The 27,155-nt window shown below is 46.1% G+C and overlaps 1 protein-coding gene across 1 annotated transcript in view; it reads right to left on the bottom strand.

Annotated features, from left to right (window-relative positions):
- Positions 1-26,516, bottom strand: part of LOC123621720 — a 66,135-nt gene extending 39,619 nt beyond the window's left edge. The window contains exon 1 of the mRNA XM_045527623.1: positions 26,329-26,516. Within this exon, the coding sequence (XP_045383579.1) occupies positions 26,329-26,509 (181 nt within the window). The 5' untranslated portion in view covers positions 26,510-26,516. The remainder of the gene's footprint in view (positions 1-26,328) is intronic.
- Positions 26,517-27,155: the final 639 nt, after the last annotated feature.

Genomic DNA, 27,155 nt, shown 5'->3' with positions numbered 1-27,155 from the left:
ACTAGTCTGTATTTATATCCATGCATCAATACCATGCTTTATGGTATGTTTTCCTGTTCTGTGGAGCTAGTCCTTCCCCATACTTTTTCTTTTTTTAGTGTTTTTCTGTCCACTCTTGCATGCTTTATTTTCCATATGAATTTTAGTATCAACTTGTCTGAACACACGTGCACACACATGCGCACGCACACACACACACACACACACACACACATAGCTTGTTGATACTGCATTAAATTTGTAAATTAACCCAGGGATAATTGATATCTTTATAACATTGAGTCATCTTTTCCAACAATAGGAGCTATCTTTCCTGTTTCTTAAAGTCTACTTTTGAGTCTTTCAAGAGTGTTTTTTAAATTTCCTCATGTAGATTTGCATGTTTCTAGCAAGGATAAGATTACGAAAGTTTATTCTTCCTTATTGCTGTTGTAAATGGGATTTTTCTCATTATGTTCTTTAACTGGTTATTAATTGTGTATGTGATAGCTATTGGCCTTTGTATGTTAATTTTATATTGGGCTAACTTACTGAATTTTTTATTGTTTGAGTTAGTTTCATCATTGCTTTCTAGGGCTTTCCAAGTATAGTAGCTGTTATAGGCCGAATTGTGTCTCCCCAAATGCCATATGTTGAAGCCCTAAGCCCCAGTACCTTACATGTGATTGTACTTGGATATAGGGCCTTTAAAGGATGATTAAGTTAAAATGAGGCCATTAGGGTGGGCCCTAATCTAATCTGACGTGTGTCCTTATAATCAGAGGAAATATGGGCACACACAATAGACCTCAGGGATGTGCCCACAAAATGCACTCCAAAATTGATGCTAGGAACTAACCACCTGGGAAAGATTAATTGAGCCTGCAGGCAGAGTGAGAAGAATGCAGCCAGGAATCACTCCTTACAGATCTCCTTACAGGAAAGGAAGGAAACAACAATTATTACTGACTAGGAGAACAGTTTCCTCCACTCAGAAGGAGGTTTCCAGAGACTTCTAGACCCTCCCTAACACTTGCTGTCTGCACACACATTGCATACTTGATGATAGTCTGCTTGCATTGGTCTCTCAATAAAAATGTGCTACTTTGATAAGATCTTAATTATCTCCAGAGCAGAGACCTACATTTATATTTCTTCCCTCATGTGTCTCTTACTCACTTAGTAGAGACTGTGAACACTAAAGGTCCTCATGACTAATTGATAAAACAATAGGAAGCCTCTGTTTCTGATCTGAATCTTACCACACAATCTGTAGAAACAAAAGGGTGTTTATTTCCTATTTGCCTTTCCAAAGTTTTGCTCCTGTTGCTTCAATTCCAGGCAGTCAGTCTCGGTGTGCAGACAGCTTTCTTCCTCCCGAGCATGACCAAGACTTCCTGGTGGGGACCGGTAATTGCTTAGCTCTTGCACCCTGCATGTGCTTCTCTTCCTGGGGTTGAGCCAACGGCCAGAATGCAAATATTCAGAACCTCCCTTGTTTCACATTTTAAAATTTTATCCAGAGTCAGCTTGGTCAGTATCAAAGTTTACAGGAACCAGAGTCCACAGCTTGTTGGTAAATGGGCAACTGAAAGAGTCCCTCAGTCACTTGGGAACAGCCAGGCCTGAATTTGCCCCTGGATTTGGCCACCATGGTGGCTACAGCTGTGCCCAGCACACACAGTGGGAGCTTAAACAAATATCTGCTGGAGGGCAGATGGATGGATGGATATATTGATGATGGATGGGCAAATGGGTGGATGAATGGATGGATGGATGGATATATACTGATTCCCGATAGGGAAGTCTAAAGAGGCACTCAATAATCTGTCCTTTTTCAGATTCCTTGGGTAACTCTGATGATCAGCCAGTGATGGACCCTTCAGCCTTGTCCCCTGGCCCTGCAGCTTCTGAACCTTTAACTTGATGACTGCGAAAGGAGAGAGTCAGAATCTCCCTTCTTACCACGAGTTAACATTATCTGAAGAACCACAGCCTGTTTACTGAGAGGGGCTTTCTGGATCCCCCCATCCAGAGATGACAGGCTGTCAACTCTCAGTCTGACCTTTGCTTGGCCTGTGGCGTTCATTTTAAATATATGAATTAGTTGCCAATATTTAAAAATGAGATGATTTTTTTTAAAAATCTGGACTTCTGAATTTTCTTGGGAATAAAGAGAGAGAGAAAGAGAAAGAGAGAGAGGTCCTGGTGGCATTGGGTCCTTATTTTTGCAAGGCATTGATAGATGGAACCTAGTAGCCACCACCCCTTTAGACAGGCACAGCCTCTCCAGGTTTCCACAGTGCACACTAGCCCAGCTACACTCATTCACTGCACCTCTAACACCTATAGGCATCACAGTCAGTGTCCATTGCTTTATAATCCACTCCCTCACTTCACACATGAGGGAACCAAGAGACGTCATAGGGATGGATTCAGGCTGTTAGCCAAGGGCACGGAATCCAGATTCCCCAGTGCCCAGGGATCCGGATTCCCATTCCTTCCCCTGCTGCACTTTAGCTGTCAAAGTAGGTCATGAAGATTGAAATCTAAAACATGTTTAAGGGGAATGAATTAAAAAGTTGGCCAATTAAAGCATTGTCATCTTCATCATTGTATCATCATGATTATCACCTTAAAAAATTATAGAGCATCTATTATTTATGAAGCACCTTTCTAGGAAACACAACAAGAAAAACGGCAAAGACCTGGTAAGGATATCAAGGAGAAAGAGCATTTGGGGATTATTCCAGAATATGTGACAATTATGAATCAATTTGCCATCACCCTTCCTAAAAATACCACAAGTGCACTAAATAAACAGATCATTTAGTAGAAAGAAATGAATCTGATGTTTTCTCAAAAGGAATAAAAATGTACCTTGGAAATTACCTTGTTAGTTGATACACAGCAAAATATCAAAATAAATTCAATCAACTCAAAATTATTGGATCCAAAGGAAACATGAGAGCATAGCCATTTTCAAGTCATAGGCAATCCCCAAACTTTATTTTATGCCAGAATCTTATTAACCTTTTGTAACTGCATGATCCTAACCTTGGTCTGAATTGCATACCCTCCTCTCCCTCTCCTGTTCCTCCCTCCTCCCTAATCCCCAACCCCAAATCAAACCCTTGATCCAAAAATATCTGACAACCTCACGAAAGTTGAAATATATGTGACTCATACTAGCATCTGAGGTTACCACTTTTAAGGGGATATGAGCTTTAATGGGAGTTAAGAACCACATTTCTAAGTTAAAATTTTCAAAGTGTATCAAGGCACACAGGAGACCCATACTGGGGGTATATTATTCTCGTATGTCCCTGAAATCATTCCCACCCAACCCACATTCTTCTCTGTGCTCACCAGCCTCCCAGCAGGAGCAACACCAGCCAGGACCAGAAACAAAATCTGCCCCAGTGTCCTGCCCTAGAGGCCAGTGGGCCCTGACCAGAACCTTTAACCTACCTCCCCCAGGGACCCAGATTCCAATGGGACAGTTCTCATCCACGTTGTTAAGTTTTCAGGAATGACAACAAACCTTTGACTTACAGGATGGCTCTTGGCAGGAGATGACAGGCCTTATCTCTGCCCACAGCTAAGTCGTCTCAAAGTAGGCAGAACAGTGAAACGAGCAGAGGGCTGCCAGGCCACCCCGCTTGCTGACACTGCTCTCTTCAAAGTGTTTCTCCATTGGTTTCTCACTTGGTCCTCCCAACAGTCCATATGGTAAGTATCATAAGACCCAGTGTCCCCCAGTGTCCACAGAAGAACACTGGGGCCCAGAAAGGTTATGTGGTCAGCCTTGATCACACAGCTCAGCCTCTGTGGACTCTGGCAGGGAGTCTGGGTCAGCAGCAGGCTATCTGCCTGGAGGCCTGTCTGCTCTGGGGGACAATTCCAAATGAGAGCCATATACATCAGGAAAATCCCGAGCAGGTCAGCAGCCCAAGAATTTGCCCAGTTGATTCATGAAGCTACCCCTGCCTGGGATGCGGTCAGCATCCACACAAGCGTACACATCTCAGAAGTGGACAGCTGACAAGACTAACCCAGACACAAGCCAGCACATTGCACTGTCTTGAGGATGATTTTGAATTTTAAGTGGTTATTGCTCTCTGGCCCCAAAGAAATTAACATTGTTAGTAAGATGAAGTCTGAGGATGAATCTAAGACAGCTCAAAGGCTGGTCTAGCAGTGTATGCTCAGCTACCTCTTCTCTCTTTTTCCATCCAAAGGCTCCTGATGACAGTGTTTGTCAAAGTTTAAGTAAACAAGAAGGTGTCTATACCAAGTGCAGGTGAACGACCTGGGACCTGGCCTTGGAACGATCCGAAGGCTTGCCCCAGTGCCACTTTGAAACCACCAGTGAGACCTTGGGAAAGTCCTTCCTCTGTCTGGGCTTCAGTTTCCCCAGCAATGAAATCATAAACTGGAATTGATAACACCTGAATTTCCTTCCAGCTCAGATATTTTGTGGTTCTGAGATCTGATAAGTAGTTGCACTATAATCCAACACACTGGGCTGTACCCGGACACAGCAATACACTCTGCAGCCCAGGTGAGAAAAGAGTCATGAGTTTGCCCACTGCCTTGCTGTTGTCTGAGGCCCATCCCTTCCCTTCCTAGTATTGTCATCCCCTAACTCAAACACAAACACTGTCACTGGAAAAAGCTCACCCCAAAGACTCCATAGGATTCCCTAAGGGTTCCAAGAAGTAGAAAATAAACAGGCCTTCCCCAGACTAAACAAATTAATTCCAGAGTTGAGGAAACTCCCTGGTTAATGCTATTAAAACAAATGCCCTCCATACTCACTCTTCCCGGTTGCTACTTGTCCTGCTGGTCTGGTCTTTGCTTAGGTCAACAGCTGGTAGAGTTCAGGGCCCAGGTTGTCCTCTCAGCTCACTCTTCCTGGAGCTGTGGTCAGGCTGCAGCTCGCCTTTGGTCCTTGACTAGTCTGGTCCACCCAGATGTCCAAAACTACAGAACCACTTGCCCACCCCTTCTCCACCTAAATTTGTTTTGCAAAAATCAGCCCTTTTATTTTCAAAAGGCACTGAAAGCCTTTGTAATCGTGGCCCCACCCAGCCACATTCCAGCAGGAGCTCTGTCAGTCCCTGGAGGTGACAGACAGTACTCCAGGGCAGATGGAATATGGTCCTGAAGCCTTGAGGGATTATGAGAGAAGCTCACCAAGATGTGGAAATGGCCTGTGCTCTGTTTGGGGGGAACTGAAGCATCCTGGTCTTTCTCTCTTTCTCCTTTTCGTTCTTTATTTAAATGCCTTTTGCCCTCTGCCACCTCCCCTGGCTCATTTTGTCTTCCTAGACAGGCTCCAAGTTCCAAATCAAACTGAACTAAGAGAAGAGATTGACATCCTCCTTATTGCTCTTGTGGCTGAGCCAGAGGCCACTGTTGGTTGCCCTGGGGCCAGCCAGTGAGGCAAGAAGAGAGGCTAGATGAAGTTTCTGGTCCTCAGGGTCTCTCACTTGCATCTGCTGATGCTCCTGGTGGGGAGGGAGGTAGCTGTGAAGGCCTAAAGTCTGCTGAACCAAGGATCTTACAGTATCAGTAAGGAAACCAAAACGTCACTTGTGCATGTGCCCTGTGGCACTAATGTAGCCCCCAAACTTCAAAGAAGAATTAACTGAAACATTAATTAAGTAACTAATCAAGAGTCAATATGAATGAAAACATAGAAGCAGGAAGGAACTAGGTGTGTTCACTCACCCCCATTTTCCACGATGTGGCTTTCCGTTCCTACCCCACCACCAGCCCACCGAACTATTGCCTCAATGGAACTGCAAAACGGCCACATCCCAAGGCCACAATTCATTCTTTTTTTCTTGAAGTCTGTGCAAGACTGAACACTCTTGGTCACCATGATACTAGCTAAAATTTCTCCTATACTTACTATGCCAGACAGCCTTCTAAGGTCTTTACACTTTTTATTGCAATTCATCATCAAAACAACCCTATGAGAAAGGCACTATTATCAGGCCTAATTTACAGAAGAGGAAACGGAGGCACAGACAGGCTGAGTAACTTGCCCAAGGGCACACAGCGTGTGATGGAACCAAGAATTTTGCTTGGGCCTCCAGAGCTCATGTTCTCCTTGACCAGGTCCTAGAAAGAGGGACAGGTGTTTAGGTCTTTGCTGAAGACTTTGAAAGGCAAGTTGTTGGGGTGGGAGTCGAGGTGGCAGACTGTGTTTCCACATGTGCAAGGCTGAGTCTTTTGAAGAGGTTCTTGGTGGGCTTGGCTCATTTCAAGGTGGGATGAAATGATATCACTCTTGTGGCCATGTCCTCCCTTCCAGTAAAAAAAAAAAAGTCTTCATCCTGGAGCCCTGGACATCATTTCCCTGCCTGTGTAATTCTCTGAGACTCCTTAGGCTTTCATTTGTCCGGCACGGAGTTTGTGTTTGGAAGCCACCATACGCAGTGTCATCCCCTCTCCCCTGAGATCCATGCTCTCCCTGGCAGATCTGATACCTGACCCAGGATGTCAGCATCCGCTCCTGGAACAGGCGTCCGTAGCCCCACCGTGTCACCATGCTGCTGTAGAGACAACCCCTGGGCAGGAGTGGGGGAGCAAAGATCTCCTGCAAAGGGCCTGAAAATCCATATGCAGACCTGCTTCTACTCTTGAATGTACGAATCCTTGAGCCATATTGTCTACAAATCAAATAAATAGTATGTTTCACACATATATTTTATTTTTTAGGTTTTTAAATTTTTTAATTGTGGTAAAACACACAAAACATAAATGTATCATCTTAACCACTTTTAATTTTACAGTTCAGTGATATTAAGTACATTCATATTGTCCCTCCCCACACCTTTCCACTTGCACTGCTTGCTAGGCCCAGAGTGCACACCCTGGCTCTGTTTCTCTCTCTTCCTCTCTCTGTCTCTAAAAAATAACTTCTATAACACCAAGTGACTACATTACCCAACCTGACAGTGATGTCGCTGTCTGTTTCACTTGGCTACTTTTTATAATTCTTTTCCTTCCTTCCTTCCTTCCTTCCTTCCTTCCTTCATTTCTACCTTCTTTCCTTCCCTCCTTCTCTCCCTCTTCCTCTTATAATTCTGTGAAATCCTTAAGGAAAGAGAAGATATTCTCTTTTCTTTCTCACTGTCCTCTCCAAATAGTAAGTATTCAACAATTCAATTCATTGAACTGAACAGAATCAGAGGATCAAGTTCACACACACCAGAACAAATCCAGGTAGGACTGGATAAATTCTTTAAACTATACTATTTCCCAAGAACAAAAGAGCAATTTTGTTTCGTGACCAATATATAATTTTCCTGTAATGAAGCACACCACCCTTAAAGACTGTGACCTTCTCTGGACCCAATGCCAAGTGTGTTCTTTTGCACAAATCATCAGTGTCTAATCCTTTTATTTTCTTTTGCAGATTCCAGTAGCCAATTTGTCTGACCAATGTTCATAATCAAGGAATAAGTTGACTAATTGCAAATTGTGCCAATATGACAAAGCATGTAGGAAGTCCTTGTCCTGGTAGGGTGTGTAGGAAGTGGGATTGCTTCCCTGGTGTTCCATGTGAAAAAGCCTTCCGAGTGGAACGCCACAGGTTTGCAAATGCTGGTTTCAAGAGGAAAGCAATGGGAGGGGAACGTGATGGGTGTACAACACACCCTCTGGTTTGACACAGCATGTTGTTACAACAATCCCCCAGTCTTTTGGTCACCTTGAGGTTTTTGAAATACAATCCTGCCCTGTAAATGCCTGACCTGACAGGATCACCCAGCAGCAGGGGGTAGGCCTATAACCCACGAGGCCAGAGCAAGCCTGTTTGGTCTGCTTTGGTGGAGGCCGTTGGTGGGAAAAGGGTTGTTCCTCTCATCGCCTGAAAAACTTCGGACTTAAGGGCCCAGCTCAAAGCTGAATCTCTGTGTTCACTGAAATGACTGTTTTGTGGGGGAAAAAAAAAATCAGCTCGAATCTGTTCCCCCAGCTATGTGATTGGCTCTCAAAGTGATCGGATGTTCAATACCTCAGTGCCTCTCACGTGCAGCTTTCACTCTTTTGGGGGGGCTTTTTGATTAAACAGAAATCTGTCCACTCTGAAATTGTGCCCACCCCTCGCCCCCGGCTCTCAGGCGACACTGGTGGGTCATTCCAAGCCATTTTCAGGAGTTACAAGGTCATGAGAACCCTGTGAGGAGTTCGTATGGTGTTGCCACCTATTGACAGCGCTTCCACCCTCAGCCTTGTGAGCAGAATTGCCGAGAATGTTCCCTACGTCTGCCCCAGAGAAGGGCTCCCTTTCCCATGCTTGGGAGCTGGGCAGTGGGCAGTTAGAGTGCCAGGGCTTCTATTCATGAATTCATAACACTGACTGCATTGTTCACAGTTAGGCTGGACGTAAGCACAAAATTATTGTACAACAGTTGCCAAGGGTTGCATTGCCAGAGAAAATCTACTCCAAATACCTTGATGTCAAATGGCCCTAGTTACCTCATTAGGATTGCACCTTCCAAGCTCTAGAAAGGGACAGAAACTTTACAGACAGCTTATTGAGTAAATACAGGCTTCTTTTACTATCCTCAGTCAAGAAGAAACAACATGAGCTTGGATGCTCAAGAGGCAAGAGACTCAAGTCTGTCTCAGGAAACGTACTCCCAGCTCCCACCCAGCGAGAGATGCTGACCATGAGGTCACCTGGAAGTCTATCAGAGGCTACTCTCATGTCTCCAAGCCTTGTACAGCCATAGAGTTCTTCCATGAACCCAGAGTCTTAGCCTCGCCCGTGTAGTTTGTGATGGTTAATTTTATGTGTCAAGTTGGATGGGCCAGGTGCCCAGATATCTTGCCAAACATTATTCTGGATGTTTTTGTGAAAGTGCTTTTTGGATGAGATTAACATTTAAGTTGATGGACTTTGTGCAAAGCAGGTGATCTTCCCTAATGTGCGTGGGCCTCATCCAATCAGTTGAAGGCCTTGGTAGAAAAAAGTTGATTTCCCCTGAGCAAGAAGGAATTCTGCCAGCAGACTGCCTTTGGACTCAAACTGCAACTCTGCCCTGAGCCTCCAGCCTGCCCGCCTACCCCATCTGACTTTGGACTCACCAAACCTCATCATTTGTGTGAGCCAGTTCCTCTAAATAAATCTCTGTGTGTGTGTCGGCATAAACAAATACAGAGATACAGAGCTCTGACTAACACATAGTTAACTCCTGTTTTCACGGAGGGCTCCCAGAGTTTTGTCACAGTGGTTTTCCTAAAAAGTCAACTGAACTCATTAGCCCCCAAAGATTCATGTTTTGCTCGGAGGCCTCTGGTTCATGACTTTCACTCAAAAGCACTGCTCTTGTCCCATACAATGTTTCACTCACCACAAATCCCAGTATTCCATGTATGTTTTCTGTTAGTCTTCAAGCCTATGCTGGTTACAAAAAATAGTATCTCCTTCATTCTTAAATCTCAGGTCAAGTCTAGGCTAGTTGTGGGAAACCCAAAAGGGGATGTGTATTCTATAAATCTCCCCTTGGGTCTTCAAGTCATTGGGTTCCCAGCCACTCCATGTTCCACCCACCCCACCCCCAGGAGGTAGCTGCTATCATTCTGATTCCAGGTTAGGAGACCCAGCTGATATACCCAAGGGCATGGCATTGATCTCTGGGATGCCATAAGCATGGGGACATAAGCTTTGGTTTCTGGTCTTGGGCTTCAAACAGTGCCCTCCCCGTCTTCCCTAAGTCTGATTTCAGCATATATACAGCTTACTACCCACTCTCTCCTATTTATCCAACTTCTTTACCTCTAAAATGGGTTCAATCCCATTAGCTGTGTCTGCTCAATATAGTCTCAAGTGCTATAGTCTTCAGCCCCTGTAGAAACAATAATAACTCATTTTCATTCTGTGCTTATTACATGCCAGAAAATGTGCCCCAAAGTGTGTATGCACCGTCTCATTTAGTCTTCACAAGAATCCTAGCAGGTGGGCACTCTTATCAGCCCCATAAGTCAGTTGGTTCACAAATGACAGGGCTGGCATGGTCCTGAGGACCTCCCCAGACGTGGAAGTCACCTTGGACAGAGCTATAGGGAAAGAGTGAATCACGATGCTGGTGACTTGGGCAAATACCCAAACTGTAATAGTTTCCTAGCCTACACCTGTCTTCATCCAGTCTTGACACCTAACAAATATGTTAGGTCTAGGTGCACACTGCAGAGGAATCAGTCTTTCTCACCCATTCCTTAAGGCAGACAAGGGAGGTAAAAAGGAAGGGAAAGGGATTTGACTTCGCAGGGGCTAGTTGTGGGGGACTTTGGTCTCACCACCTGCACCTGCCGATCAGCTGATGGTATTTGAATAAAGTTACTCTCCTCGTGCCCCTCCCCATTCTTTTATTTAAAACGCTGGAGTGCGTTGGGCTCCCTTCCTTCCTCCCGACTCCTAATTCTGTCTAAATGAAGATTCAGATTCTGTTTGGAAAGGGAACACATTTCCTTCGTTAAGAGCCAAGTTCTCCATGAGAGACTCCGAGTAGTGTTCAGTCTGTTCGCGTTTCGTGAAGATCCTGGGGCCGAGCGAAGCTTCGGCTGCAGGACACAATAGGTTCATGCCTGGTCCCAGCAGTGTCAGTATTAGCTCCCCAGCAGAGTGACCTTGGACAAAAAGCTACCGGCCTCCCTGGCTCTGCGCAAGATAACAAGGACCAGAACACCAGCAGGAAGGGACAGGAACAAAGCCAGCACAGGGCCAAGGCTGTTCGGAAAGAGGGGTCCTACGACCCGCCCCTCTCCTCGTGTCTGCCCAACAACCCTTCTCGCTCCCCCCGCCCATCCCCTGCCACCTCCTCACAGCTCAGGGGCCCCACAGGGAGAACAGGGATGAGCAGCTGGCTGTTTGGAGAGTGGACTCAGACTTCCCAGAAAAGGGAAAAGTCCCTGGAGTTTCCAGCACGGGAGAGAAGAGAGAGGCTCTGGGGGGGAGGAAAGCAGGTTGGAGGCAGCAGTGTCACCAGGAAGCTCAGAGAGAAAGACAGAGCGCATCACACAGTGACCAGGAGGAACTTGGTGCTTATCTAAAAAACCCCTTTCCCCTTAGAGCATGGACCAGTCTATGTCAGAGTGAGAAGGGACTCAGAACAGTGGTGTAGAATTCTTTCATCACAGACTGCCTTGAGACTCATTAAAAACCGGGGTGCTCTTCTGAGAAAAATGCACATGAGCTTGCGTACGTGTGCATCACACAAGTTCACGTACAATTTCAGGGGGTTCACAGACTTCTCAAAGCTCATCTTTGGGACTTCCAAGACCTGCAGATCTCTGGCCTAAGAACTCTGCTTCTCGTCTAGCAGTTCTCAACAGACGGCAATTTTGCCTCCCTCCCCACCACCACCCACGAGGCATTTGACAATGTCTGGGGACATTTCTGGTTGTCCCAACAGGGAAGCAAGGGGTGCTACAGGCATCTAGTGGGTTGAGGCCAGGGGTGCCGCTAAACACCCTAACACACATGACGGACCCCCGTAGCACGGTGTTATCGGCCCAAAATGTCAATAGTGCTGACACTGACCAACCTGCTTCTTGTACAATACCTCATTTTATCACAGAAAAGCTCAGTGTCTGCCTACGATGACACATGTGATCTTAGCACGTGTTATTAGCAAGGCCAGCATGCCTACTGTTGATCATAAATAATGACAGCTTATTTATTGAGCACTTATTATGCACCAGATGCTATTCCAAGTACTTTACATGAATGGAATCACTTCATTCTCACAACTGTCCTCTGAGATGGATACAATTATGTCCATTTCACAGTCAAGGGAACTGAGGCAAAGAGAACAAAGGCATGAGCCACCACACCCGGCCTGTGATTTTTAAAACATATTATCATAAACTATTTCATCTGATCCTTGAAACAACACCGTGAAGCAAGCAGGGCACTTTGTAGACGAGGAAAGGAAGAACAAGGTCACGGGCAGGTATGTGTCCAGAGCCAGCACTGAGAGCCTCAGAGGAGTGCACGTTTCAAAGCTTTTGTCTCCTCCCTCTGACCCCTGCCGCCAGCTCAGCATCCCCTTGCTCAGACCTGGAGTAAGCTGGGAAGCCCAGTCCTCATCCTGGGAGCAGAAGGGCCCCCTTAGCCTCTGCGACACGGGAGTCCTTATTCACATGCCAAGTGTATTAAACGTTGTATTGACCTTCAACAGGAGCATACATTTGGGTTAACAATGCATGACTTTAAGTGAAATGTATTTATTTAATCTCTGCTAATAGGATGAAGCAATCTAAAATTCCCAAGTGTCGTCTTAGCGATTGCATTTCTTAATCTCTCTCCCTTCCAGCTTCTTGCTACATTTTCCTGCTGAAGATTAGGTCATGTTGGTGGTGGCATTGCTATTCTATTTTGAGTTTTCAAAAAATGGGCTGCCTGCTAGCTGGTGCCCCCACCTCACCCAGAAACCACACTCCTCTGAGGATGCTCGACATATCCTCAAACTCCGCATTCAACTAGTCCGATTTTGTCTTGGAAATTGCTTCTGCAAGAAACAGTTGCCAGTAACTGGATGAGACACAGTTGTTTTAAGCAACACTTCAAAACAAGATCCCAGAACAGAAAAAGAAGTTCCAGTTTTCCTTGTCTCTTTCCCAGAGTGTTACAGCCCTCGCCTCTCAAGTCTTTGGAGCAAGCAGAATTGCCTCTAGGAAGAGACAAAAGTGAGCAAACACTAAGTTTTCCTTAATTTAATTATGAATGTATGCATTGGCTCATTCAAGCATCTATACAAAGCATCTGTTATGTATTATTTTTTATTTACCACAACATGTTCTGAAATGGAATTAAGGGAGATGAAGGGGGTATGTGTAAAGATCACTAATTCAGGTTGGTTTAATTCAATAGCTGTGTCTTTACCGTCTGCTGACTACCCTGAGTCAAGCCCAATGTTCTTCCCATGAGACATATCAGATCTCTTTAGAGAAGTAAGATGTTCTCACATAAAATAGTTGGATATTCATAGATAGGCACCTCCCACCTATGAAAGGGTCAGCTTGTATTGGTCAGGACTCTTTCAGATGTAAGAGACAAAAAGTCCACTCTAGCTGAAGGAAAAAACAAGGCAGGAAAGCACAGGGACAGCGCCTGTCTTGGGGACAGCCAGGACCAGGGGCTCTAACGCTGGAAGGGGTGGGGGAGCCGCCCTCTCCGACTCTGGATTCTGCTTCCCAGCACTAACCCCCAGGTTGGCCTTATCCTCCCTGCTGCAGAAGCATCCTCTAAATGGCATAGGAGGCAGGAGGAGGGCAAGACATGACTGTTGACAACCATGATATGGACTGAACGTTTGTGTCCCCCCCAAATTTGTATGTTGAAATCCTAACCCCCAAGGTGGTGGCATTAGGGGGTGGGGCCCTAGGAGTGATCGGGTCATGAGGATGGAGCCCCCATGAATGGGGTTAGTGCCCTCTTAAATGAGGCCCAAGAGAGACCTTCTTGCCCCTTCCTCCACGTGAGGACACAGCAAAAAATCACCATCTTAGTTTGTTTTCTGTTGCTTATAACAGAATACCTGAAACTGGGCAATTTATTAAAAAAAGGAATTCATTTTGTACATTTATGGAGGATTAGAAGGTCAAGGTCAAGGGGCCACATCTGTTGAGAGCCTTCTTGCTGGGGGGAACGCTCTGAAGAGTCCTGAGGCAGAGCACCCTCACACGGAGAGGGGCCGAGCGTGTTACCGTGCTAGCTCGGGTCTCTCTTCCTCTTCTCGTAAAGCCAGTGTTCTCCCCCCATCAATCCATTACTTCATAGATAGATCACCACCCACCTCTTAAAATCCCCACCTCTCAACACTGCCACGTTAGAGATTGTTTCAACATGAGTTTTGGAGGGGACAGTCAAACAATAGCGATCTGTGAACCAGGAAGCAGGCCCTCACCAGACACCAAATCTGCTGGCACCTTGGTCTTGGCCTCCTGGCCTCCAGAACTGCAGGAAGTGAGTTTCTGTTGTGCATAAGCCAGGCAGTCTAAGGTATTTTGTTATAGCAGCCCAAACAGACGAAGACAGCTCATGTCACTCCTGCTCAGCAACCTCCAGAGGAAGGAAAGGGCCTTTCTCAGTGCTTCAGAACGGCAAAGTCTCAAGGAAGAATGGCAGTTGACCAGATCACACGGACCATCATCGGTGGGTCTTGGATCCCACAGACCATCATCGTGGATGGTGGGTGGGGGTGGGGCTGCTGGGATAGGCCAAGCCGGGGTCACTGCCCGTCCCGGGGACCTGAGGTGGAGTGATGCAACAGCAGCCCCACCATGGTCACAAGTTTGGAGTTAAGGAGGTGGGTGCACTTCCCCAGAGGAAGGAGGGTGGGCGGTACTGTTGCCAGAAGAAGGGGAAAGGGCCACTGGGCAGACCAAAAACAACAGATGTCCACTATAATTATGTTCCAAGAGTTCATCTGAAAATGGTTGTTTAGAACTCAGATTATATTTCCCAATAAAAACAATTTTATAACAATCCCTTATATCTATGTGGCGTTTTATTATCCATTATGTCATTTGACCCCTCGATCACCCTGCCAGGTAGAAAGGATAGGTGGCTCCTTTCTCTGCATTGAGCCAGCCCCTAGATGTGCCTTGTCCGGACAGGACCTCCATGCTATCTCTGGTGAGCCCTCGGATCCTGGGCGGGGGAGCTTCGGTGGAAGGACGTCCATGACAAGGACAGGGTGTCATGGAAATCTGGCTGTCCTTGCAGGCCTGAATGTTTCCCCTCGCTCCTGACTTTGTCCCTGGCCACTCAGAGGCCACCTAACATGGATGGAGCCTCAAGGCTGCATCCAGGGTTGTGTAAGATGCTGCCTGGAGCAGAGGGTGGAGGGGTGAGGATGTGGGGTGGAAGGAGGAGGAGGAGGAGGAGTGAACAACACTGTGGATGGCTGCAACTATGGAAATGGAGGCCGTGCTGGGGGACTTTAAAGGCAGAAATATTTTGTTTTAATTTATTCACTGTATGATGCTACAATAACATTCCCCTCATATATAATAAATCCCAGCATCGCCAGTTAAACTGTCCAGGACAAGACACTCAGCTCCTCTGAGGGAGGAGGGTGGGCATTGTGGGGTCACAGGGAAGGGGCAGAGACAAGGAAGATTTGGAGAGCTCAGAAGAAGAAGGACATTGGACCGAGAGGTGACTCAAGGACACACATGACTGTGACCAAAGCAGGACTGTTTTTGGAGGGAAATACATCGAAAGTATTGTTTTCTCTGGGTGATGTCTGACTCATGATTCTTTTCTATATTTTCCAATATTTCTATAATTAGCATTTATTATAATACTTTGTAATAAAAAATAAGGCTATAGCTCTTTGTTGATTTGCTGTTTTAAATGAGATCTCTGCTGCCTACAGGCACAATTTCAGCTCTGCACCCTGGCGTTCAACACCCTTCATAACGGGGTCTGTTCCCCACTTACTGCCCGCTCCACTCCTCAGAACAACCCCTTCCTGGCCCCCTGCCCAGGCTGTGCCCCACCTCCTCCCCTACCTCGCTCACCTTCTTCTCCACCTGTTCAAATCCTGACAATGTAGGCAGCCTCCCCTCTGCAGTCTCCCCAAGCATTCCGTATTTGAGGTGGACCAGAAATAAGCACCTGGGCTTGACCGGCTGTGTGGCCTTTTCAGGTGCTCTTTGAACTTCAAGTGCAAAGAAAAGCTCATTTTCCCAGTGTCCAATGCCCTCCCTAAGATTCCTGCACATACCTGGGGCTTGTGTGTCCTTGAGTCGCTTTTCCATGCACCTGCATGCTCTCTCCTCACTGATGTGCTGTGGCTCACCAAGTCCCACTCCCGTCCCCAGCCAACTGCTGACCAAGGCTCAGAATTCAGGTCAGCTCAATTCAATGGTCAAAATTCCAACATTTGGAAACCACTTCTGACCCTGAGGGCAATAAGAAGATACAACCAATTCATTCTTCCATTCATTTGCCCATCCTTACACTTATTCATGTTTTATTTAGTTATTCATTCTGTTAATAATTTAAGGAGCAAATATTTGGGGATCTATCTATAATACAAGCACATACCCAGGTTCTGGGACTATGAGGATGTACACATGTCTGCTGCCTTCATGAGACACACACACACACACACACACACACACGCATTTCTAGAACTCAGCATGGAGTTTGCCCATACATAGCAAGCTAGATTGACAGGAGGGGAGTGAACTGCTTTTTCTGTTAATACTTCTGACACCAAATGTGTGGGAGTTTTTTCCCACATCGGCCAATTTTCCAAGTCTCCAGATATCAACTGGGTATCCTGCGATTCAATTTACTTCTGACACAAACTACTCGAGTTAGCACAGACACCCCCAGGTTAAAGGCTCAATCCCATAAACTTCCCCTATTTCAGATGACACTCAAAAGTCTCGGGTTGCCACCATGCCTCTGACTGACTGGCTATAAATCAGGTTGGATGATTCGCTAGAACAGCTCCCGGAACTCAGGAAAACGCTGTATTACATTTACCCATTTATCATAAAGGACACAACTCTGGAACAGCCAGATGGAAGAGCCACACAGGGCAAGGCGTGGGGAGGGCTGTGCAGATTCCACGCCCTCTGCAGGTGCACCCTGCTCCCAGTACCTCGGCGTGTTCACCAGCCTGGAAGCTCTCTGAACCCCAGCACTTAGGGGGTTTATAGAAGTTTCATTCTGTAGCCATGATTGATGAAATCACTGGCCATTGGTGATTAAGTCAATCTCCAATCCCTCCCCCGGAAGATCCAGAGTGGGGCTAAAAGTTCGAACCCTCTAATCATGCCTTGGTCTTCCTGGCAACCAGCCCACCCTGAAGCTATCCAGGGGCCCACCGCCAGTGGCCTCATTAGAACAAAAGACTTTCCTATCACCCAGGAAATTCCAAGGGATTTAGAAGCAGTGTGCCAGGAACCAGGGAGAGATGAAATATTTATTTTTCATATTACAGGGGATTTTTTTTTTATAGCTTAACTCCAAACATAGTAAAAAATAGTCACTGGACTAAGAGCTTGTCTCTTAGCAGTGGAAAGTCCTGTATGGACGTTTGTAAAGACACAGAAATAAAGAAAAATAGTTCAGCATGGCCAGAGCTCAGCCTCCATGTCGGGGAGATGGGAAAAAAAAAGGCTGGAGGGGTGGGCCGGGCCCAGGTTGAGAGGGATGTTTAACACTATGCAATGGAGTTGAACTTTATCCTGAGAACAATGGTGTCCATTATAAGGTTGGCATGATTAGATTTATGTCTTAGAATCACGCTCTGCCTACAGTAGAAAGAATGGATGGGGGAAAGGACTAGAAGATATGTAGAGGTAGTACACAAAACAAAATGGGATTGGATTATAAGCCAAAGCATAAAAGAAATATCCATGAGTCCATGCTGATCTAAATAAATGATTGCACTAGCTAAAAAATGAGGGAGAAGAAACAACTTTCCTGTGCAGAACTCCAAATAAATTACGAAGATACTTCGTCTGTAAGGAGGTGCAGCATAACTCTCACTTCTTAAGTGTGAGCCACACATAGTGCCTTCCTTCCAAACGATCCAGGGTGGAAAAGCAGAAAACCCAATAGCTCTGCAGTGGAGACACCCGACAAATACGACCTCAGCCAGGCAATCAAGGTCAGCATATGCAGTGATAAACATGTTGATAGTCTGTGCCCTCCATATGATGTGATGAAGTATATTCAACGAAGTAGGGTTTTATGCATTCAATAAATATTAATACTTAATGCATGTAGGCTATGCATTCGCCTACAAAATACTGAGCACCTTCTACGCACCAGACGCTGGTCTAAATGCTGAGAATTCATTCTACTGGAGGGAGACAGACTGTAAGCAAAGAAATATACAACAATGCAGGTATGGCGGGTGCTGTGAAGAAAAGGAAAGCAGGACAGGAATGTCATGAGGGCGTAATTTTATAATATAAGGGGCGGGCTGTAAGGACCTTTCTTATAAGGAACATGTGAGCAGGAACCTCAAGGAAACATGAGTCTGCCTTGCAGTTGCTGAGGGAAGAGCGTCCAGACAGAGGGACCGATGTGGCTGCAGCCCCCAGGGATCCCCACCTCTTGGCATCTGCAACCTTGGTAGCACCTCCCTGTAGCAGAAGTGATGGTGTGTGACTTTTAAGACTAAGGAAATGCTATTACAGCTTGCACCTGGCTCTCCGGGCTCTTTCACTCTGAAGGAATCCACCCTTCGTGTCCTCAAGACATCCTACTGTGTGCTCATGGAGGGGTCCACCTGGCTGGGAACTGGGGCTCTTGCCAACCATCAGCACGAACTTGCCAGCCACATGAGTGAGCCCCCTTGGAAGCAGATCCCCCAACCTAGTCGAGCCGCAGACGACTCAGCCCCTGCCAACAACCTGCAACCTCACGAAGGACTATGAGCCAGGACCACCCTACTTAGCTGCTCCTGGACTCCTGTCCCACAGAAGCCATGGGAGATGGTAGGTGACTATTATTGCTTTAAGCCATTAAGTTTTGGGATGATCTGTTATGCAGCCTTGTATAACCGAAACCACCAGCAAGTACAAAGCCCCCAGGCAGTGAGACGCTTGCTGTATTCAAAGACCCTCAGGAGGGGGCTGGACCAGTGTGGCTGGAGCAAAAGGAGGGCAGAGAGTGGCAGAGGCCACAGTAGGGACAAAGGTTGACTCTGAGTGACATGGCAAACTGCCAAGGAGAGGACCATGATGTCACTTGTGTTTAATGGGATCCCTCTGTGGCAGTGTTGGGAACGGTGGCAGCAGGGCGACGGTGGAACCAGGAAGAACAATTGGGACACTATCGCAGCTGCGAGCAAGAGCTGCTGGTAGTCCTAGGGCAGTAGAAGGAGGTGTGAGGGGGATAGGAGGGAGCCCAGGATGGCCCCCAGGCGTTTGGCCTGAACAGTTTTTAGAGTAGAGTAGCCCTTTACTAAAGAAAGTGGTTAATTGGGAAAAGTCAAAAGTTGGTTTTGTGACTCGACTGATTAAATGGGAGAGGGGATGGTGACCATGGAAAGGGAGGTGAAGGACAACATTCAGATTCCTGAAGCAGAAAGGGGTTTGCTGCAGGCCTGTCTTCATAAACCTGTTCTAGATCCTTTGGAACATGGGATAAACATGGTGGTCACTGAGGCTACCCATAGCCACGTGCCTTCTTCCGCTGAAGGTATTTTCTCTATCATCTGGTCTCTCCGTTTTCATGCCTCGGGTCACACAGGCCAGGACAGCCCTGGAAATGAGAAAAACCAAAGAGCCAGGTCTTCACCCCAAGTGATGACAGTGATTGAGAACCCAGCGGTGTCACAGCTTCCTCTTTGTCAAGAGGAGCTAGAAATCTGGGCTTTTATGCAAAATCTTCATCTTTAAATATTGTCATGCAATACAATTTAAAAAAAAAATCATATAGACCACAAAATACACTGGTGGCCTGTAAGTGGCCTGAGGGCCCCCACTATGCAATCATGGCTTTAGATCATAAGCTCGTGGCTCCTTTCTGACTCACTTTCCTTGCCCGTGAAGCTGAGTTGGAACACCTCCTCTGTTTATCTCCCCTGTCTGCTGGGTGGGAGAGGAACAAGACGGTGTGGCGGATAAGGCATATAAACCACCGTACCTACCGGGCAGAGCACTGTTACTGCTGTAGGGGCCACTGCTGTTATTAAAGCCATCAAGCCTGTGATGCAACATCCCTTAATTAATCTTTGTTGACACCACGAAATAGCACAGGCCTCTACCCTGGAGTATAATTCAGTTAACTCTCATTACGCAGTTATTTAGTTAAAACTCACTTATTTATTTCCCACAGCACCTAACAGTGCCTGACTCAGAATCAGCAATCTAAAAGTAGTTGCTCTAGGTGGTATTAGGAATTTATTCACTCATTAATTCCACTAGGATCTTTTTCCTTTGGTACCAGTTATGTGCCTGTTGTTGCCCTGGGCACCATGGAAAATACCCGGCCTCTGTTGCACCCAGGTGCGCACCCAGGCGTGAAGAACGTACAGACCCCGGGTGCTCTCAGAACTGCAAATGCCAAAGGCACATCCAGCCAGCCAGGTTTGCTATGATTGAGCAGTTTCTCAGGATGTGGGACTTGAAATGCCAGAACCGGGACGGTTTGGAGCAAACTGGAATTGTTGAATAGAATAGAACAGAATAACATAATGATGGCAAACAAAGACTCGAGAGCCAGACAGCCTGCAGTCGCCCCTTTCCTGCTGTCCTGGCTGTATGATCTTAAACAAGTGACTCAACCTGTCTGAGCCTTGGTTTTCTGAGTTATAAAATGAATAGCCACCATGTGAAGTGGTTTTAAGGACTAAATGCACTAAACTCACAGTAAACAATAAATGGTAGTCATCATCGTCAGCATTATCCCTGGGAAAGGGGAAGGATGGTGCTTCTCTGAAGTTCCCAGCAAGTGGCATTTGTCCTTCTGTGACCAGACCCTCAAGAAGGGCTGTATGTAGGAGCTGCAGAGTCCCACCTCCTGCCCTCTATGTTCCAAATAAGTTGTAGGCAGCACCTTAGGACACCAGGCAACAACTTGACACACACCCTCCCATCCGAAATGTAAAACCTAGGAAATAATAACTCAGCAAGAACAGCCAGAATGCCCCACAACGGCAGCTGCAGTGTCTCCATCAACTTTCCGAATCCCACACTCTGAGATATTTTGGTTCTCTGCGTCTCACGATTCTCTGGCACCACACCTGGTTTGGGTCCTACCCCCAACAGCTGCCATCCCACCCTTAACAACTATAAACTTTTTCAAATGATTTTTTCTTTTTATAAATATGATACAGCTTTGCTGAAAATAAATTTAGAATAGCAAATATGCAAAAACAAGAAAGTAAAAATCACCTTTAAAATTCTACCCACTAGGAATAAGAACTTGATGTGCACCTTTTCAGATGTATATCGATAGATATTAATAGATGATAAATGGGTAGATAGATGGTAGACAAATAGATACATAGATATAGATAGATATTATGGTATCATTCCTCTCTTCTTCCTTACTAACAAAACCTCAGTGCTGTGCCCACATAAAAATTCTAGATTTCCCATTTCCCTTATACCTAGAGACGGCCAAGAGGAGTGATCTGACCCCAGAGTCCCAAGCATTCACGTACTGGAGATTTCTCAGAAAGTTTTCCTTTCCTGATATAAGTGCTTTCCCTTCCTTCTTGTTTTTTCCTTTTTGTTTTCTTGCCTGGAATATTTGAACAGTTTATCATGTTTGGAAATGCTACGTTATGACAAACATCCTTGTAGCTGAAACTTTGCACACATCTGTGATGATGTCAATAGGTTAAATTCCTAGAAATGGGAAGGAATTACTGGGACAAAAGATATTCAAAACTTTTTACACTTTGGATTGCCAAATTCCCTCAGGAATTTATGTACCAATTTCGATTCCCATCAGTAGCGTACGAGCACTTCCTGCATCCTCACACAAGCCCCGCTAAATTTGTGCCAGTTTAATAGAGAGAAATTGCACCATGGAGACTCAGACTTCCGGCAATGTGGCAAACTAAAAAACTTAGAAACCTTTCTGCTATAAAAACACCTAGAAATGGTAGGAAAAAGATAATGAACATCCTTCAAATGTATTAACCGAGCTTTTGCTAAAGAAAGGGAAATTCTGCAGCCAAAAAGAAAAAGAAGGAAATTGAAACCAAAGAAGTAGGAGTTGACGCTGTGGCTGCCCTGAGGGGGGGGGGGATGGGTACTGGAAGGAGAGGGCTGCCAATCTTGATGAGCAAAGAGCTTTGGGTGCACCACCACAGGACAGGAGCTGAGGCCTGGGCCCAGGTCATGCATACGTTGGAACGGTGATTCCTGCATACAGCCAAGACCTTCCAAGCCTTCCACCCTGGGTGAAAAGGTGACATGGAAAAAAAAAATCTGTCACTTGCAAAGAGAGATAATGAAGTAGTTTATCTAGCTTGTCCAGGGCTCTAGATAGAAAACATATCTCCCCAGGTAATTCAACAGGGCCCTGCCTTTATCTAGGCTTGAGATTCAAATTTATACTATCTGCATGATCTGTTAAGCTCCCACCTAACCCCAGGTAAGAAATTAACATCTCTGGCTGAAAGCACTATGGGACTCAATGCAACACCTTTCTCCAGAGACCACACAGAAATCTCAAAGATGAAACCCTAAGAAACATGAATTTATAATCTAAAATTCACAATATGCAAGGAAATAAGACACCACAAGCCAGACTCAGCAGAAACCACGAACGCAGATTCCCAATCACTTCAGATAACAGAATTGTCACATCTGTACCATAGGATCGTTTTAATTTCCAAGAAACATTTTCTTAAGGCAAAATACCACATTCTGTCCGTGACCAATTCCTATTCAATGCTTTTTAATCAATGTCTTCGTGAAAGATACATTCGTCAAATTTATCAATGACATATAATTGAAGAGACCAAAAATCTTCCACATATTGGTATTACCTGTTCAATAATATTTTGAAAGATAGGAAGATGAGCTAAAATAACAAGATGAAATGCAACAGAGACAAAATAAATTTCTGTTACGTTAAAAAGTAATCACCTGCAAAGTACGGACTAGAGACACTTAGCTTGCGGTAGCAATTCAGGTGGAAAAAGACCAAGGAAGGGATGAAAAGGTGTGGCCAGCACTGAGATAGAGGCGTTACTTGTAGCCACTTTTTTTTGAGATATAACTCACATACCATTAGTGCACAATTAGCAATTTTTAGTATATTCACATGGTTGTACAACCATCGCCTCTATCTAGTTCCAGAAAATTTTCATTAGCCCAAAAAGAAACCCCATCCCCATCAGCAGTCACTCCGCCTTTCCTCTGATCTGCTTTCTGCCTCTGTGCATTTGGTTGTCTATTCTGGACTTTTCAGGTAAGTACAATCATACAACATGGGGCCTTCTGTATCTGGCTTCTTACACTCAGATTAATGTTTTCAGGGTTCATCCATGTCATTGATTCTGGCAGTACTTCACTCCTTTTTTATGGCTGAACAGCATCCCATTGTGTGGATAGACCACCTTCTGTTCGGCATCTGGCTGTTGGGCATCTGGTTTGTTTCTATGAATACTTTTGGCTATTATGAATAACGCTGACATGGGTATTTGTGTACAAGATTTTGTGTGCAAGTATTTTCTCCCATGCGGTGGTTTATCTTTTCACTTTCTTGATAATGTCCTTTGAATCACAAAAGTTTTTAATTTTGATGAAGTCCAACTCATCTATTTTTGTTTTCTTTTTGGTCTCTTGTACTTTTGGTGTCATATCTAAGAAACCATTGCTTAATGCCAGGTCATGAAGATTTGTCCCTATGTTTTATTCTGAGAGTCTTGTAGTTTTTAGTTATTACATTTAGATCTTTGACAGATAGGTTTTGAGTTAGTTTTTGTGAAGAAAGGTCTAGCTTCATTCTTTCACCTGTGATATCCAGGGGTCCCAGCACCATTTGTTGAAAAGACAAGACAATTTTCCCCATTGCATCATCTCGGCATTTGGTAGTTACATTTGATGTCACTGCCAGAGGAGCCAAAATAAAGCCAAAAGCCAAGGGAAATTTAAGATTCATTAATAACCACTTCTGGGGCACCAATTCCCCTTTTCTGGGACTGACATGTCCTTGGTGCACCTCTTGGGCACCACTGATCACTGCCACCAGGGGCAGCTCAGTCAGTTCTCCAGACTTGATTTTTATTTAGCTATGCTGGGGTGTTTTAATGACAATCATGCTTTAATGACTTTGCATTCACAAAACTAGTACAGAAATTCCAGGTCTTTCTCAGCACCAGTAGCTGATATTATTTCTCTGAGTCATTGGCCATTTATTCCCCTAAACAATTAAAATACTAGGAAATTCTATCATTTCAACAACAGCTGCCCTTTCCCTTAAAGCAGCTGTTCGCAGTTGGGAGTGACCTCAGCAGAGCCTAAGCCCAGGCTACTCTGGAGAGGACACAGTGGGGAGGCAGGCTGCTCACTTCCGCAAGACAGTCCACTGGCTTGGGAGCGGCCACGTGGGCTGCTGGGCAACTGGACTTACTTGGAGGCTCCTGGTTTCTGAGTCTTTCCCTTGTTAAAGCCACAGACGTGCAATGGTCAAGTCTTCTGGGATTGCCTTGGGTGACATTCATCCTCAGGCCTCCCCAACATGTTGTTTACAGCTTTATTATGGTGCTCAGATCACACCGAATTGTAACAAGACTAACAGCTAACGTGTACTGAGATTTCATCATGGGCCAGGCATGGATATGAGAACATTGCTCATTCTATGACTAGGACTAGGTTTATGTCCATTTTACAAACACAGCTCATAAGAATTCAGACCCCTGGAGTCTGGCCCCAAATGAGCAATGGTTTACACACCCAGACTGTGAGCTTGTGGAGGACACCATCTGCATTGCTTTCTGTGTGCCCACAATAAACGTTGTTGAAAGCTGTTCAAGAATCATGGATGGTAGCGAGAACCGTCTTAGTCTGTTTGTGTTGCTATAAAGGAATACCCAAGGCTGGGTAATTTATAAAGAAAAGAGGTTTATTTGGCTCACAATTCTTCAGGCTGTACAAGAAGCATGGCATGAGCATCTGCTTCAGTGAGGGCTTCCGGGAGCTTCCACTCTTGGCAGAAGGTGACAAGGAGCCAGCATGGAGAGATCACACGGCGAGAGAAGAGGAGAAAGAGAGAGAGAGGAGCAAGAGAAGGGGGGGGAGGTGCCAGCTCTTTTAGACAACCAGCTCTCACAGGAAGGAATAAAGTGAGATGACACCAAGCCATTCATGACCCAAACACCTCCCACCAGCCCCACCTCCAACACTGGGGATCCAATTTCTCCATGAGATCTGGAGGGGGTCAAATATCCGAACTATAGCAGGAACTAAAGAATGTCAAAGTTGGAAGTGGACTTAGAAGTCATCTAGTCTAGCTCTCTCATGTCTCATGTAAGGAAAGCAAGGCCCAAACAGGGGAAGAGGAAATGTTGGGACCAGAGCTCTTGGCTCATAGTAAAGTGATTTTATTTTTTTAACTCATGACTCATTTAATGCAAAAATGTCTACAATTAAGGAATGTCTACAATGAGCAGGGCCTGCTCTGGGTCTTGGGATGTGCCTCTTGCCCATTTGGGATCCGTCTGCGAGCTTCTCAGGAGGGGCGGCAGCCGGGCCGTAGCCGGGCTCACTGCTGAGCGCACCCCATCCAAGGCTGCCAGAGCACCCCTCAAGTTCCAGCAAAGGCTGCTTGCGTTGTTCCTGCAGGTGAGGGACAAACTGAGAAATGCCATTTAGGGATTCCTGGGCGATTCCCAAGGCGTATAGGAACAACAGAACAGAATATTTGAAATCAGGTTTTTTTTTGGCGGAGATTTTGACTGTCAAGTCTCCATAAGTCAACAGACCATCAACGCAGTTTAAAGAAACTTCCAGTGAAAGCACAGCAAAATCATCACATGGCCTCCCTACAGTGCAAATTTCCTCCAGAGAACTCCCAGCTCTGACCGCCATTGTATCGCTCTTTTCTTCAGAGCACAGCTGCACGCTGAGAAGACTGTTATTTTGCTGTATTTTTGGCCGGCAAGTATAAGGCTCAAGAAGGACAGTGGCTTGCCCAAGGCCATAGAACGAGTTTCCTGCAGGACTGGTCTCATCATGCCCCATTACGCAGGACTCTGTTGCCATTTCCTCACCCTGAATTTGATCTTTAATCAAAATCAGGCCACTTGTGTGAACTTTGAAGCTCTGAGGCATGATATTAAAGCCTTTAAATACCTATACGGTACACCAGTGGTTCTCAACTGGGGGTGATTTGACCCCGCCCAGGGGACATTTAGCAATGTCTGCAGATGTGTCTGGTTGTCACAACTCGGCTTGGCGGCTACTGTTGGCATCCAGTGGATAGAAGCTGGGGACGCTGCCACATGTCTTACAACACTCAGAGCCACCCTCCACGACAAAGGGTTGTGTGACCCCAAATATCAATAGTGTCGAGTCTCTAGATTCTAGAGTACGGGCTGGGTGGTAAGAGAGGACAGGGGGAGTTATTCCAGATTAATCCAAGCAGGGAGTAAGTCCAAACCTCTGCCTTGGGTCCGGGCCAGGGCGACAATTAGAAGCCCAGCTTTAGTTTGCTTGAGTATTTGTGAAAGGGGGGATTGTTTATATTTGTAAAAAGCCCTATGTCATTGACCCGTTGCCTGCCATTGCCGGGAAGGCCTGTCACCCCAGAGCAAGCGCGTCCCTCGGCAAGGCAGCAAGCCCTGGCCGCCCACCCTCCCCAGCCCGACCCAGGCTATTACTCACCCCAAATGAAAGTGCCCTGCGCCTCACGCGGATCACACCCGAGCCGGGGTCCTCCCTCCCTCTGCTTGCAGGCAGCCCTCCCCAGGGACAAAGGGCCACTCTCAGACTCCAGCAGAGCCTGGCCCAGCACCTGTCCCCGCGCCCCCTCAGTGGAGGGAGAGGAGCGGCCCGTGGCAGTCATTCCTGTCGTAAAGGCCGTAAAGGTCGTAAAGGTCGCTGGGAAAGCTCGCCCTTCTCCATCCTCCCAGCTAACGCCTCGCGCCCTTTGTTTCTGACCTAATTCCCCTACTTTTGACCCATTTCCTGAGGCGTAAGACAACAAGATAGAAGAAAGACATCACGTCACATAGGGAGGAGAAAGGAGGGTGGGGGCAGGGTGTTGGGAAGGCAGAGCAGTCTTTATATGCTGAATAAAATTTAAAGGAAAAAAAAATCCCACATGAGATCATTTTCTACAGCTATGACCAAAATCTAGGGAGTTCAGTAAACCCGGAAAGAGCGTCCCTAAATTTCTCAGCTTCCTGCCCCTGGCTCAGGAAGCCAGACCCCAGCCTGGACGCCGCAGCCCAGCAACTCCACAAGCTCCTCATCAGGGACTGCAGGGAGGGGCCCGGGGAGCTGCACAGGGGTCCCACGGAGACCTCTGCTGACTCAGACTTGGACCCTACAGGCGCCTGTCATCAGTGTGGCCTTAGGCCAGCCCCAGCAGAAGCACAAGCAGTTCCTGTGTCCTCATTCTAGAAAGTTCCCAACATCATCATTCTGCTCCTCCTCCCTCCTGCATCCTCACCCTCGTCCTCTTCACCCTTCCCCTTATTAAGAGAGCT

The sequence above is a fragment of the Lemur catta genome, chromosome 16, assembly GCF_020740605.2.
Source record: "Lemur catta isolate mLemCat1 chromosome 16, mLemCat1.pri, whole genome shotgun sequence".
Taxonomy (NCBI): Eukaryota; Metazoa; Chordata; class Mammalia; order Primates; family Lemuridae; genus Lemur; species Lemur catta.
The sequence above is the reverse complement of the archived record's forward strand: the minus strand, read 5'-3'. Positions and strand labels throughout refer to the sequence as shown.